Here is a 16,803-nt window from a genome sequence, read left to right as displayed (position 1 = left end):
TTCTTTTTCTTTTTCTTTTTTTTTTTTTTTTGAGACAGAGTTTCGCTTTTGTTACCCAGGCTGGAGTGCAATGGCGTGATCTCGGCTCACTGCAACCTCCACCTCCTGGGTTCAAGCAATTCTCCTGCCTCAGCCTCCCAAGTAGCTGGGACTACAGGTGTGCACCACCATGCCTAGCTAATTTTTGTATTTTTAGTAGAGATGGGGTTTCACCATGTTGACCAGGATGGTCTCGATCTCTTGACCTTGTGATCCACCTGCCTCGGCCTCCCAAAGTGCTGGGATTATAGGCGTGAGCCACAGCGCCCGGCCCATCTTCTTTTTCTTTCTTTTTTTTTTTGGTGTAGAACATTTATTTATTTTTCCCATGAATCACGCAAAGTTTAGGTCAGTGGGAAATAATTTTAATCAAATAATTGTACATTTTATTCCCACATATCCTGCCTTGTATTAGGAAATGACACTGTGATCCATTACATTACAAGTAAAATATTACAAAATATTTACAGGAAAATATTAAAAATAACACAAAAGGCAAGAAGAAATAAACTTTTTTTTCCCCCCAGAAATCTCTACTCTAGTGCCCACTGCACACAAGGAAAGAGTCAAAACAAATAAGCAAGTAAGAGCCCCCTGATCATAAATTTCCAAAGAGCTGGAGTAGGGGAAGAAACAATGAAAATGGTGGTGTGAAAGGGAATGGACGTTAGCAGCGCTGCTTCAATAACTGATCTATTCTGAATGACATACTCGCTTTTATGTGCAGTAAATTCTGGACAAGGCTAAATTTTAGGATGTTCCTTGAACTGAAATTAGGAAATACCCTGACAATGGAAGCAGCTCTTTCATCTGAGTTTAATAAGAGCCTCTTTCTCCATGGACCACTGTTGTGAACAGAACACAGTGTTTTGTAGTTTTCCTTGCAGAGGTCTTTCACCTTTTTTGGCTAAACTTATTCCTAAGAATTTTATTTTTATAGCTATTATAGATGGGATTGCCTTATTAATTTTTTAGCTATTTCATTAGTGCTATTTAGAAATGCTACTGATTTTTATAGGTTGATTTTGTATTCTGCAACTTTACTGAATTCATTAATCAGATCTAAGAGTTTTTTGGTGAAGTCTGGATATTTCTAAATATATGATCGTGGCATCTGCAAATGGGGACAATTTAACTTCCTTTTCTGAGCTTCTTGAATCTGCATACTCATGTCTTTCACTAAATCTGGAAAGTATTTTAGCCATTATTTTCTACCAAAAAAAAAAAATGTTCACCCCTCCTTCTCTTTCTCTTCTTCTTTTGGATATCCAGTGACATGTGTGTTATACTGTTTGATACTGTCTCCTAAATCTCTGAGGCTCTGTTCTCTTTTAAATTATCTTTCCATTCTTCAGACTACATTAATTTCTGCTGATATAACTTCAAGTTTAATGACCTTCCCTCTGTTATCTCCAAGCTGCTGTTAAACCCATCTAGCAAACTTTTAAAAATTTAAAATTTTTGTAAGCAATTTTAGGCTTCTCCTAGTGTTCCTAAATGTTAATATCCTACACAACTACAGCGCAATTACTAAAATAAGAAAATTAACACTGGCACAAAACAATGAACTTATCCACAACCTTCTAAGAATATTGTCAGTTTCCCCATTAATGTTCTTTTTTTTTCAGTCCAGGATCCAATCCAAGATCCCACAGTGAATTTAGTTATCATACCTCTTTAATCTCCTCTAATCTGTTTTTCAGTCTTGATATTTGAAATCGCTTTGGTTAGTTATTTTGTAGAATGCCCCTCAATTTCGGTCTGATGTTTTCTCATAATTTGATGGTGGTTATGCATTTTTGGTAAGAATATCACAGAAGTGATGCTGTGAGCTTGTAAACATGTATTATTATCAGAGGGTACTGATGTTGACGTATCAACATCAGTAGTAGTGATGTTAGTTTTGATAACTTGGTTAAAGTGATGTCTACCAAGGTTTTCACTGTGAAGTTACTGTCTCACACCCCCTCCCTTTTTTTTTTTTCCAAAAAAGATTATACTGTGGGGAATTCAGATTATGCAAATATCCTCTTTCTCATCATACATATGTCCACTAATTTTTGCATCCACTGATTATTCTCTCCTGCAATATTTACTACTTTGGTTTTTGCCTAACGGCGTTTTTTTTTTTATGTTTTTCATTATTCTTTCTCATTTATTAATTCATAAAGTTTTTTATTTCAGGTATTGTATTTTCCAGTTTTAAACATTCTATTTCGTTCTTCATTATGCTTTTTCTTCTGTGATATTTCACGTTTCATTATCAGCACATTTTTCTTCCTGTTACTGAGTCATAAAGTTGTTTTAATATCCTTGTTTGGTATTTCTAACATCTGTGTCATCTCAGGGTTGGTGTCTGTTAATTGCCTTAACTCTTGAAAACAGTGCACATCTTCTTTTTCTTTAGGTCAAGAAATCCAAACACTGTGAATGCTATGTCATGAAGAATCTGGATTCTGCTACATTTCTCTTACAGGTGTTGATATTTATTTGACTTTGTTGGACTCAAATCGCAAAACTCTGCTAGTGAATAGCAGCTCAAATCTCAGTTCAGATCTTTTGTCTTTAGCTGAGTTATGTGGAGTCTGTCTCATAAATGTACAGCATATTCAGAATCATGCAGATATCTGTAAAACTTAGGGGATACCCCTTTGTGTCTTTCTCCTCCTGAATATCCTCCTAACATTCTAGCATTTGTCTTTGCCCTGAATTCTGTCCTCTGGTTCTTCAGGATAAAAATATAATGGATTTTCTATTGCGGAGTTCTAGCCAACTGTAGCCTGCGCTCATGCTGAAAGCCATACAACCAGGAAACTTACCCAAAGTCGTTCCTTTCTTCCAAGTGACTATTCCCATCAGAATCTGTCTGCTTTTCATTGCTCTTTAGTACCTTTCAGGTATTTGTTTTCACATACTTTATCCAGCATTTACATTTGTTGTCTGCAAGACGATCAGTCTGAAAGGAGCTTATTCACCCATAACCGAAGCAGAACTGGGTCATCTTCTATGATGCTGATTCTTTCAAATATAATAATACTTGCTTTATGGCTTAGTGAGTAATCAATTCTTATAAATTTTCCATATGTGCTTATAAAGAATATATATTCTCTAATGTAGTACATAGGAGTCTATGTGCATTAAACTGTTAATAGTTTTATTGAAATCTTTTACATCTTTAATAATTTTGTTTGCCTTTTTTTTTTTTTTTTTTTTTGAGATGGAGTCTCACTTTGTCATCCAGGCTGGAGTGCAGTGGTATGATCTTGGCTCACTGCAACCTCCATCTCCCAGGTTCAAGCAATTCTCTGCCTCAGCCTCCCATGTAGCTGGAATTACAGGCACCTGCCACCATGCCCAGCTAATATTTGTATTTTTAGTAGAGATGGGGTTTCAGCATCTTGGCCAGGCTGGTCTTGAACTCCTCACCTTGTGATCCACCTGCCTCAGCCTCCCAAAGTACTGAGACTATAGGCATGAGCCACCACACCTGGCCTCTGTATGCTTTATCACTATTTGTAAATAGTGTGACAAATCTTTCACACTGACGAAGGTACATGTGTCAGCTTCTTCCTCAAGAAGTCATTTAATTATTTTAGGTGATAGTGATAATGGTGGTGAGGATACTATTTCAAATGAATGTAGTAGAAAGGCAATCTGATTTAAAAATCCAACCCATATTCTTTTAACAGCCCAATTCTGAATGTAGCTTTGAGAGTGAAACTCCATACACAAAACATCCCTTAACTATTCCTACCAACTTTAAATAAGCAGTCCGTTAAGTAAAATAATAGAAAGTTAGCTTAGGATTTAGGAGACCTGAATTTGCATCCCAGTTATATTAGTAACAGACTGTAGAGTTTGGGCAATATATCTGCCATACCTCTTCTCTTTTGAAGTCTATTAGCCTCATCTATAAAACGAATGGACTGAAATAGACTACACACTATGAAGGTCTCCTCTCCAGTTTTGAAATTCTGTGTCAATAAGACATATGGCACAGTAGACATAAACAGAGTTCACACTTTTGCTGAAGGAAAAGGCAATGTGTCCTAGACATGCTGAGCAAGTGCCACACTCTACGGTGAGGAAAGAAGGAAACAAGATGCAACTGGAAGGGTCCTGTTTGTTACCTGTAGTGTTGAGAGATTTTTGCTCCCATGTAATTAACTATGGAGTCTATGTTCTGGCTCCTCAATATAAAGAAACAATGTGACGAATGGAGAGTTCCAGGCCTTGCTGCTGTAATGAAATTCAACAGGCACCTGGATGGCTCTGTACATGACTAAGTGAAAAACAATCCCCTTGCTGTAAGGTTGCACTTAGATTTCCTTTCTGTGTATCCAGGGCTTTCTTGTCACCTTCTGAAAGCTCACCAGCAGCCTCTCTGATTCAACAGTATCATATCAATTATTTAAGGTTAGTACATCACTTTTCAATTAACAATCTCCTTGGCTCCCAAAAAAACATACACACAATTTATCACTGTATTCTTTAAATATTTCATAAAGAACAGGTCACTATGAATTAAAAATAAGACTGCTAATAAAATATTTAAAGGCTTTTAAAATGCAATGAAACATCAAGAAATTATAAATCTTTTAATTAAGTGCTTTAGTATATCTTACCAAAGTAATACTATTAAACTTATAAAATTAGTCACAAAACTGTTGCTTTGTTTCATCTGTCAACTTAATAAAGTGAGGACACATCTTAGCTTACAGGAAGGAAAGTCCTGGTCAGGGTCTCAGGAGACCAGAGTCCAGGTCATGGTTCTGCCACTAGGTAGCTCTGTGATCCCTTTTCCACATCTCAATTTGCTACTCAGTATATTGGACTGTTTGGATCTTGTGCAACATTAAAAGCTTACTCATTTATTTTCACAGCACTCAGTACTTTCACTAGCCTTTTTTTTTTTTTTTTTTTTTTTTGGTAAAAAGACATATAACATCGATTTTATCAATTTTTAGGTGCATATTACAATATTGGTAACTATATGCACATTGTTGTAAAATGGATCTCTAGAACTTTCTCATTTCGCATGACTGAAACTCTATACCTATTAAACAACTCTGTTTCCCCCCTCCCCTTGGTCCGTGGCAACCACCATTCTAGTTGGTTTCTATAAGGTTGATTCTTTTAGATATCTTACATAAGTGTAACCATGCAGTATTTATCTTTTTGTAACTGGCTTATTTCACTTACAGTGTCATCAAGGTTTATACATTACAGCATGCGACAGAATTCCTTTCTTAAGGCTGATTAATATTCCATTGCTTGTACAGCTGTCCCTCAGTATACACAGGGGATTGGTTCAGCGCTCTCTGTGTATACCCAAATCTGCATATTCTCAAGTCCTGCCGTTGGCTCTGTGGAAGCTGCATATATGAAAAGTCAGTCCTCCATATGTGTGGGTGTTGTACCCCATGAATACTGCATGTTTTTGATCCATGTTTGGTTGAAAAAAAAAATCTATGTATAAATAGACTCATGCAGTTCAAACTTGTGTTATTTAAGGGTAAACTGTATAGACCACATTTTCTTTATCCACTCATCTGTTGATGAATATAGGTATTTTCACCTCTTGGCTTTTGTGAATAACAATGAAGTGAACATGGCAGTGCAGATATCTATTCAAGATCCCAAGTATAATTATTTTGAATCAATATCCAGAAGTAGGACTGGTGAATCATATGGTAGTTTTGTTTAGTTTTTTGAGGAACTTCCATACTTTTTTTCCTTGTGGCTGCACCAAAAGTGCACAAAGTTTCCAATTTCACCACACTCCCACCAATACTGATTTTCTGATTTGTTTTGCAACAGCCATCCTAACAGGTGCGAGGTGATATCTCATTGTGGTTTTGATTTGCATTTTCACAGTGATTAGTGATTTTGGTTATCTTTTCATATACCTGTTGTTCATCTGTATATTTCTTTGAAGAAATGTCTAAGTCCTTTGCTCATTTAAAATTGATTATCATATATTTTTGCTATTTAGTTGTAGTTCTTTATATATTTTGGATATTAACTTATGACTTAGTCCATTTGGGCTGCTATAACAAAATACTGTTATAAACAACAGTATTTTGTTGTTTATAACAACAACAAATTTATCTTTATAAATTTATTTTTCACAGTTCAGGAAGTTAGAAAGTCCTGAGATCAAGACACTGGCAGAAGTGGTGTCTGTTAAGAGTCTGCTTTCTGGTTCGTAGAAGGTACTTTCCAGCTGTGTCCTCCCCTGACAGAAAGTGTAAGGCAGCTCTCTAGGACATCTTTCGTAAGAGTTCTAATCTTATTCATGAGTGATCTGCCCTCATGATCAAATCACCTTTTAAAGGTTCCTCCTCCTAATTCCATCGCAGTGGTGATTAAGTTTCAACATATGAATTCTGGGGACACAAACATTCAGCCCGTAGCACCCCTTTATCAGATATATGATTTATAAATATTCGCTTTCATTTTGTAGGCTGCCTTTTTGCACTTTTGATTGTTTCCTCTGATGCAGAAGCTTTTTAGTTGAACGTAGTCTCTTTGATCTATTTTTGGCTTTTGTTGCCCTGCTTTGGTGTCATGTCCAATAAATCACTGTCAAGATCAATGTTATGAGGGTTTTCCCCCTATGTTTTAATTTGGAGGTTTTTTCTTAGATCAAGTCTTACACTTAAGTGTTTAATCAGTTTTGAGTTTAATTTTGTGTATGATGTAAGATAAGGGTCCAATATCATATTTATGCATGTGGATATCCAGTTTTCCCACTACAGTTTATTGAAGACTATCCTTTTCCTGCTGTGTATTCCTGGTAATCTTGTCAAAGATCAGTTGATTGGCACTTTGAATATATCCTTCCACTCCCTTCTGGCCTGCAGTGTTTCTGCTGATAAATATGTTGATATTCTTATGTGTGTTCCCTAGTATATGACAAGTCACATTTCTCTTGCTGCTTTCAAAATTCTCTTACTGTCTTTGAGAGTTTGACAATTTTATTATAATGTGTCTTGTGTGTGTTTCTTTATGCTGATCTTATTTGGGATCCTTTAGGCTTCTTGAATCTGGATGTCCATTTTCTTTCCGATTTGGGAAGTTTTTGGCTATTATTTAAGTAAACTTTCTGCCCATTTCTTTCTCTCTTCTTCTTGTGAACTTTCCATAATGGTATATGGGTTGGCTTGATGGCATGCCACAAATTCCTTAGGCTTTCATCAGTCTCTCTTTTTTTTTTCTTTTTGTTCCTCTGGGTGGATAACTTCAAATGACTTGTCTTGAGTTTGCTGTTTCTTTCTTCTGCTAGATGAAGTCTGCTGCTGAATCCCTATTGTGAATCTTTCAGTGCAGTTATTGTATTCTTCAGTTCCAAAACTTGTCGGGTTTTTTTTTTTTTTTTGTATTTTCTATCTCGCTGATATTCTCATTTTGCTCATGCATTGCTACCTTGAGCTCACAGAACATCTTTATGAGGGTTATTTTGAATCCTTTGTCAGTTAATTCATATGTCTTTGATTCTTTAGGATTGGTTTGTGAAGATCTATTTTGCTCCTTTCTTTGGGCCATGTTTCCACGTTTCTTCCTATGTCTTCAAAGTTTTGTTGGGATCTGTGCACTTGACAAAACAGCCACCTCTCCCAGTCTTTATGAACTGGCTTTTGTAGTGTGGAAAACCCTCACTAATCAGCTCAGCTAGGGATTCTGGGGGCCTCTGAAAACTTTGTAGGGTGGCGGGGGAGGATACAACTTCTCTAGGCCTATGTATGCAATTTCTCAACCAGAGATACTTGGTGCTTTCTTATTCAAGTGATCATATTCTCTTCCTTCCTCTGGTATCTGTCTTTAGCACTGTGATATGGTTTGGATTTGTGTCCCTGCCCAAAGGTCATTTTGAATTGAAACCTTCAGTGATAGAGGAGGGCCTAGTGGGAGGTGATTGGGTCATGGGGACAGATTTCTCCCTTGCTGTTCTTGTGACAGTGAGTTTTCACAAGATCTGGTTGTTTAAAAGCATGCAGCATCTCCTCCTTCACTCTCTTCCTCCTTCTCCAGCCATGTAAGATGTGCCTGCTTCCCCTTTTTCTTCTGCCATGATTCTAAGTTTCTCAATGCCCACCCCGGCCATGCTTCCTGTACAGCCTGTAGAACTGTGATTCAATTAAACCTCTTTTCTTTATAAATTACCCAGTCTCAGGTAGTTCCTTGTAGCAGTGCGAGAACAGACTAATACACGTGGCATGTTCTCTAGTTTTACATCAGCAAGCCTCCCTGCTCTCTGTTGTTCTCAGCAGCATCCAAAGTATGCTAGCCTCCTATCAGCACCCAGGTCAGGCAAGATAGATAGCAGTCTCTCAGGCAGCCTTCCAAAAAGCTGGGATATTGTATACATGCTATACTCATCTCTCTCCCTCCCAGAGAAGCTGAGAATTGGGTGTCTTTTTCTTTTTTAAAGACAGGATCTCACTCTGTGGCCCAGCCTGAAGTGAGGTGGCACAATCATGGTCCACTATAGCTTTGAACTCTTGGGTTCAAAGTACTCAAGGTATAATAAAATTAGACTTCTTCCCCCTAATCTTCCCAATTCCCCAAGTTAGAATTTATTCATTCGTTCATCAAACATTGAACAAGCACCTATTATGTGCTAGGTACACTACTAGGTTGTCTAGGTTACTTTGTAGTTCTGATAACATTACAGAACTTCTCAGAGGTTTTTATAGCCATTAGTATTTGTGTATGCAATTTCTTCCTTCCTTAACTGTGGGCTTCTAGAGTCACAGAACTGTGTCCAATTCACCTCTCTAACCTAGGCATCTGTACAATGCTTTGCAAATAGTAATTAAAATGAAATACAAGAGTGCCAAAGCACACTCCAAGTGGCTTGAAGAAAAATGTCTCCTAAGCCATCTGGGTTTGCTAAACAACTAGAAAGACGGAAGAACCTGATGATAATCAGTTGTCTTGTAAATAACTAATTAGCTTCTTTTATGCTTTTTTCTATTCTTGTTTGCAAATGTGTTGACAACTATTTTTAAATCCCTTATTTAAAGGAAACTAACAAGTTAGTGGTCCATATTTCAGTTACATGTACATTAAAACCAGTTAGCAAGAAAAATGAAAATACGCTCAAGTGATTTTTGGAAACATAAAAATCACCATCACCAACCACCCAAACCAGGAAACACATCCTCCTTTACTCACTGCCATAAACCCAGTCACAGCAACAGTAAGAATTGATGGTGACACAATAAAGAGCGCAAAAGGAATGATAAAACCCAGAAAGTGCCATGTGTAAGGATAAAAAGGATAAAATGTGTTTGGCAAGCTAATATCCCAGGATCCCAGTTCCAAACTGAGCAAAATTCATGGGAAGAATAAACACAGAATGTGGTCAATTCCATTGAGATTAAAAGCTTTTCTGAGGTCAGGAAACCTTGGGTTACAAGCAAGATTCAAAGGGAACTAGGGCTTTCAAAGAAGAAGAAGAGGATCAAGGTACTTACCAGCTCCTGGCACATGGTTAGTACTTAACAATAGCTAGTATGAGGAGCTGAGAACTAACTCAAATGTCCTTCCTGTGTGATGTCCCAGGCAGGATTACTGAATATCTTTCTCTGTGCTCCCACAGAACTCTATACAAGTTGCCATCCTATCGTTTACCATATGTACTAGAGTCTGAATGCTGTGTCCCTCCCAACTTAAAATGTTGAAATAGAATGCTTAATGTGATGATATCTGGAGATGGGGCCTGTGGGAGGTAATTTGGTCATAAGGGTGGAATCCTCATGAATGGGATTAGTGCCCTTAATAAAAAGAGGCCAGAGAATTAGCTCGGTCTCTTTTCACCATCTGAGCATAAAGTGAGAAGTCAGCAGTTTGAAACCTGGAAGAGGGCCCTCACCATAACCTATGCTGGTACCCTGATCTTGAACTTCCGGACTACAGAATGTGAGAAATACATTGTTCTTGTTTACAAGCCCCAAAGTCTATGGTATTTTTTAATAGCAGCCTGGACTAAGACAATATGTAATCTATATTATGACGTATGGCATGTATAGCATAAGCAGAGCCAAGATTCTTTAAGTTTTCTTGTTCATTCCCTCCCATTTCAAATGCCATTCTCTTTCATTACTTGTTCTGTTCAGAGTGATGTCTCTTCTTCCAGCACCAACACAATAAGCTTCACAGAGTAAATTCTTCCAGATGATGCAGTATGGAATGATAGGAGAGCATGAAGTTTTTATTCATTCTTGTTTTCAAATAATTTTAAGTAAACAAGTATGTTGCAAAACTAGAGAATTTCTTAATCCAGTGTCTCTTACTGTTAACAACTTACAAAAACATAGTATGATAATTGAGAGGAAGAAATTAACATTGAGCTGATAAAACCGACTATTTTATAATCTTATTTGAATTTCCCAGTTTTCCTATGGCTGTCCTTTTTCTGGTCCAGGATCACACCTGACATTTAATTGTTATGTCTCCTTAGTCTCCTCCATTCTGTGACAGTTCCTCACTTTTTCCTTGTCTTTCACGACATTGACGTTTTTGAAAAATATTAGTCAGTTATTGTGCAGAATGTCCTGAACTTGGATTTCACACACCTAGGTCTGATTCTTAGTTTTCTGACTTAATATCTATGTAGCTTTGGGCAAGTCAACCTCTCTGGGACTTAAGTTTCCTCATCCGTGAAATGGAATAGTAATACTGACTTTAAGATGCTGTTTTCAAAATTAAATGAAGCAATATATATTAAAATGCCTGGGATATAAGTCACACAACAAACGTTATCTTTTCTTCTTGTGCTGCCTTTCAAATATTTCTGATAGAATTTATTTTGCTAAAATATCTTACTAATATTTTAATGCTTTATTTTTTAGACAGAATCATATATAACGTAGCCTTTGATTGATGACTCAGTATAAAAGCCATTGTTGAACTGTGCAACAGTTCCAGATCTGTATTTTTGTTTGCTTTCCCTTACTGCTATTCCCTCTTAATGTCAATATATCTGACTGTAAGGGCTTCATGATTCAATTTCTGATTTTCCGCTTGCAATGTATCAAAATTCATTTATTCTCTCACACATACATACAATGGTGTACTGAATCTACTAAGTGCCAGGTCCTGTGTTAGAATCTTAGAGATAGTGATAACTTACTTCCTGTCCTCTTTGATTTTATGGCTAGTTTGGGAAATTGACAAGAAAATAGTTAAATACAGTTCAATTTGATCAAGTCTATCAGAGAAATAATGCCTAAGATCACATAAGAAGTATACTTAACCTGGATTTGGGGAAAGAGTCAGGCTGGGAAGATTTCATGAAAAAGATACTATTAAGCCTTGGTTAAGGATTGCAAAATGCACGGGAATTAACCAGATAGAGGCGAAAGCTTGTAGTTTAAGGAAGAGTTATTAGACTATATGCTGAATACAAGTAAATTGGTTCTGAAAAATAAATCTCCTGTTATAAACTTGCAGCTTGAGAGCTATTTTGTGCCAATACCTCAGGGGCTTAGAAACTTCACCAGGAAACTCCTGGCAACTGCAGTTGACATACTTAACCCTTTGGCTATTATACTGAGCTTACCTCTTTCAACATCTGTGAACTGAAGTAAAATTGAAGGTGACAATTGGCTGCTTGTTCCCATTTCAACAATATAACAAGTTTTCCCCTTTCTAACAGAGGAGTTTCTTTTCTAAAATAATCTAAATATCCATCAAAAAGTTCTCTTAAACTGACCCTTTTAGCTTAACCTGGGAAGAGAGGTTTTGAGGCTTTCTTAACGTTCTTCCCTTCTACAGTACTCATTCCTGTGGATTTAGAGGTTTGGCTTTACATCCAACTGATTCCAAAGCCTAAATCTAACTGTGTAAATTTGTAACCTTAGCGAGTGTTACAAGCCTATTATCCATTAAATATCAGAACTTAAAAGAATCTAGTATAAAAATTTCAAATTATTAATAAGTTTGTCTGCCAGTCTCTATTTTATTCTCATAGTCATCTTCACTTTCTTTATTTTTTTTTCATCTGGAGAGTAAATAAGTTGAATTCTTTTCGTTTTCTCCACAGGGACTATTTCTCTAACCTTAACTGCTTCTAACTCAAAGCAATAATATTACATACCGTCAACTGGTGTATCAGGAGGTCCATTAAGAAGGTAATCTTGTTACTAAACAGAACATCAGTGCAGTTTTCTGAACAGTTATTGCAGGTGAGGTTGTAAACATTGATTGCATTGCAGAGAGACCTAACAGAAGGAGAAAAACACCATTTATAAAACCCGAGCAGCTCTTCTTTAAACAATTAAAAATACATAAAATGAATGGCACGAAAGCAACAGGCATGAGATGGACGTCACTCTAAAAAACCAAGCCAAATACTATTAGTTACAAGGCCCATCAGCTAGATATAGAAGCTTACAATTTTCACCCAAAGCCCAGTGTTCATTGATACCTAATAACTCTTTCTAATTTCTATTAGTTGCAGATAATGGTAACATATTTACTAGTCTATAATAGTTTCTTAATACCCTAAGACTAGATATCATCCAGGGACTCTGGTTCTTGAAATAATAACCAGGAAAAAAAAAGAAGAAGGCTCCATCAAAGCTCCTGTTGCCAGATCTCCTGGTCCCAGATAAGGATGATCATGGAAGAAGAGAGCACCATGAGGAGAAACTGGGGGCTGTCCACGTAGGACAAGACCCACGGAGTTCTAGGGAGTGGACACCACACTGCTTGCAGGTGGGATATGGATGAGTGCCTGAGCAGATTAGGACATCTTTCCCAGAGCGTAAAAACTGGCCTGTGTGGGCCCAAACAGTTTAAGGTTGAACCGATCAAAGAAATGTTTTTCTCTAGGGTGTTAAAAAAAATATGCTGAAAAACCTATAAAGCCCCAAGAGCCTGAGCAATGTGAAGAAGGGGCAAGAACAACCGCAGCCCAACCAAAGTCTGCAAGCTGCTGCATTCCTGCATCCATGGTCTACGTCCTGCCGCATCACCGCCACGCCCAAGAAAAAGCTGAAGGGGATGCTACAGGAGGTAGAGCCACGGTGAAGAACAAACCAGAGAAGATCCGCAAGCTTGTCTGCTAAACCTGCTCCTCCAAAGCCAGGGCCCAACCCTAAAAAGGCCCCGGCAAAGGAGAGAGAGAGGAGGTACCCAAAGGAAGAAAGGAAAATGCTGACACTGGCAGGGAGGGAAATAACCCTGAAGAAAATGGAGATGCCAAAACAGACCAGGCACAGAAAGCTGAAGGTGCTGGAGATGCCAAGTGAAATGTGTGCATTTTTGCTAACTGTGCACTTCTCGTGACTATATAGTTTGAAATACTATTTTTATCAAGTTTTATAAAAATGCAGAATTTGTTTTACCTTTTTTTTTTTTTGAGATGGAGTTTTGTTCTTGTTGCCCAGGCTGGAGTGCAATGGCACTATCTTGGCTCACTGCAACCTCTGCCTCCTGAGTTCAAGCGATTCTCCTGACTTAGCCTCCCCAGTAGCTAGGATTACAGGTGGCTGCCACCATGTCTGGCTAATCTGTTGTATTTTTAGTAGAGACAGAGTTTTATCATGTTGTACAGGCTGGTCTTGAAGCTCCTGACCTCAAGTGATCCACCCGCTTCGGCTTCCCAAAGTGCTGGGATTACAGGCATGAGCCACCATTCCTAGCCTTGTTTTACTTTTTTTTAAGCTATGTTGTTAGCACACAGAACACTTTATTGCTGTATTTTGGGGAAGGGTCATAGGTCACTAATAGAATGTCTCTGACACTGGATTGATGTGGGGAAAACACCTTTCCCTTCCCATTTTGAGAGATTTCCTCTTGACTCCAAGGCAGAGGGATTCCATGACTTTGACACATGTTGCCACCTGGGCACAAATCCCTTGTGGCATGAAAAAAAATTTTGTTGTTATGTCCTCTTCTCCCCTGCCATCTTCAACACAGACTTAACTCTCAAACCCAGACACTTGCTGGGCCTTGACTCTCCACCACCGCCAGTAATTGGTTACCAGTGTGTCAGGCAATCAGACTTTCTAGTGGTGCCACTGAGATGAAGCCCCCCAAAAGAGTAGAGGTTCCATTTCTCGATTGTGGATTTTCAGGTAAATTCTGCCGGTTTTATTTCATTTATTGGAAGTCAGGGTCGGCTCATGAAAAGCTGTTAAACAACATGCTAAATGTGAAATGTCAACCCTCACTCTAAACTTTCCCTATTCAGAGCATCAAATGAAGGCTTAACTGGGTTTTATGGTGGCTTTCTAATTCTGGTAGTCCATTGAAGAAGGGAGTTTGAAAGTTGTTGTATACTGTTAACTATTATCTGCCCATGTTCTGCCTGAAATACCCTGATTATTTATGGAAAGTATCTTTAATAATGCTGGATATAGTTTGGCTTAGAAAAAAATGATACACAATTGTTCAAAGAAACTTTTAGAGCAACATGCTCAATAGGCACGACAGATTCCTGGATGTTTTGAACACTGTGACTAAAACCTGCATTGCCTGAGTGCCCAGTGTTTATTTTGGCTTGTCTGACTAAATCTCTTGCTTAAAGTTCTAGGTAAAAATATTCTGATTTAGTCCCATACAACCAAGTCTCTAGAACAGTAGTTCTTAAACATGTGATTCACAGACCAGCAGTATCAGTATCACCTGGGAACTTGTAAGAAATGCAAATTCTCAAGCTCTACCCCAGACCAGGTAAATAGAAGCTCTGGGAATTTTAACAAGTTCTGCAGGTAATTCTGCCACATATTAAAGTTAGAGAACCACTGCTCTAGGACAGGGGTTTCTGTATCTTGACTAAGCATTGGAATCATCTGTAGTTTCCTTCTTCTTCTTTTTTTTTTTCTGACAGGTTCTCATTCTGTTACCCAGGCTGGCGTGATGTACAACAATCTGGGCTTACTGCAACCTCTGCCTCCTGGGTTCAAGCTATTCTCCCAGCTCAACCTCCTGAGGAGCTGGGATTACAGGCGTGTGCCACCACACCCACTGAATTTTTATTTTTAGTAGATATGGGTTTCTTCATGTTGACCACCAGGCTGGTGTCGAACTCCTGGCCTCACGTGATCCACCCATCTCAGCCTCCCAAAGTGCTGAGATTACAGGTGTAAGCCATCATGCCTGATACCTGTAGATCTTTAAAAACATATGCTTGCCTGAATTCTTCCCTTGGTGATGCTAGTTGGGAGATGAGGTAGGCTCCCGACATCTGCATGTTTCAGAATCTTTATGGGCAATTTTGATGTGCAGCCAGAGTTATTTGTTCATTCAACAAATATTTAAGTTCCTATGATGTTCCAGGTATTGTGCTAGGTGAATAAGACAGGCAAGTTCTCTGTCCTTATGGAGCTGATGCTCTAGTGGGAGAGAGATGGTGAAGACAGCCCTTGTCATACTTGTAATCATGTGATATAGTTGTATATTGCTTCACATAACTGATAGGTTCTCGAAAAAAGGGTACAGTACACTATACTGGTTGAGACTTGAGACACTTGAGTAAGATATACTTAGGTTAGAATCCTATTTCTACCATTCAAGATTGTAGCACGTTACTAATTTCATATAATCACATCTATTTTTCACCTATAAAACTGGAATATGTAAACTTCATGTGGCTGTCATAAGAATTGAAATAATAGATGTAAAGTACTTACGACAGTGCCTGGCACATAAGCACTTAATAAATGGTAGCCCTTATTAAGGATATTAGGCTATTATTTGGGTTATTAATCTTATCATACTTTATGAATAAGGAAAGCATGCTACAGGTGCTTATTTCCAGGTTAGTAAAACATTTCTTCCCAAATTTTTTCACGGTATACTGACATAAATATTGAAAGGACTAAGTTGATGGGAGCCAGAAGGAGACTCACCTGTTTCCGGCCTCAACGAATTTCCCTGAGTAATGAAAAAAAAAATACTTTGACTCACATCTAACACATTTCTGACATATCAGTTGGAGGTTTCATCTAGCAAATTCTTCACAGATGTCAACCAGCAGCATTTCATTTATTTGATAACATATCTAAATTTTCAAGAGTATGTTTCTATTTAATTAAAAAATAATGTGTATTTATGCTGATAAAAATAATTTAAAAAATTACTGTCATAAATTTGGGAAAGAGAACGACAAAGAAATAGTAAAATGCTATGAAGATTAAATTTGGCATTTGTACTTCTAGTCTTTTTCCTATTCTTGTAAATAAATTTACATTTATTTTTTATTCCATTTCCCATTTCTTAATATATAATAATGAACAGTTCTCCATGACATCTAATATTCTTCTATAACACTAGTGTTTATTTTTTTTTTTTTAAGTCAGAGTCTCACTCTGTTGCCCAGTCTGAAGTGCAGTGGCATAATCTTGGATCACTGCAAACTCCACCTCTCAGGTTCAAGTGATTCTTCTGGCTCAGCCTCCCAAGTAGCTGGGATTACAGGTGCACACCACCACACCCGGCTAATTTTTGCATTTTTATCGCAATGCTGGCCAGGCTGGTCTCGAACTCCTGACCTCAGGTGATACACCTGCCTCAGCCTCCCAAAGTGCTGGGACTATTATAGGCATGAGCCACCACAGCCAGCCAGCTCTTAATTTTTAAGAAGAGCAGGAAAACACTTTCTTCAAACTTAATCTTACTCAAACTTGAACCAAAGATCAGATAGAATCAGAGTTGCTCTGGCTGAAGCAGAATTTGAAGACCCAGGGACCTACCCTGCTCTCCCCTTTCAAAGACCCTTGAAAGCTTCCTTAGAGGCCTGGGGGTGTG

General features: G+C 37.9%; 1 protein-coding gene across 3 annotated transcripts in view; it reads right to left on the bottom strand.

The window, feature by feature from the left end:
• Positions 1–16,803, bottom strand: part of SCAPER (S-phase cyclin A associated protein in the ER) — a 537,506-nt gene that overhangs the window by 134,865 nt on the left and 385,838 nt on the right. For all 3 annotated transcript variants that reach the window (XM_032267297.1, XM_032267296.1, XM_032267298.1), the window contains one exon: positions 12,146–12,269. In XM_032267297.1, the coding sequence (XP_032123188.1) occupies positions 12,146–12,269 (124 nt within the window). The remainder of the gene's footprint in view (positions 1–12,145; positions 12,270–16,803) is intronic.

Source organism: Sapajus apella, unplaced genomic scaffold, assembly GCF_009761245.1.
Source record: "Sapajus apella isolate SASKATOON/1434 unplaced genomic scaffold, GSC_monkey_1.0 scaffold168, whole genome shotgun sequence".
Classification (NCBI taxonomy): Eukaryota; Metazoa; Chordata; class Mammalia; order Primates; family Cebidae; genus Sapajus; species Sapajus apella.
Note: the sequence above shows the minus strand (reverse complement) of the source record. Positions and strands in the feature narration are given on the sequence as shown.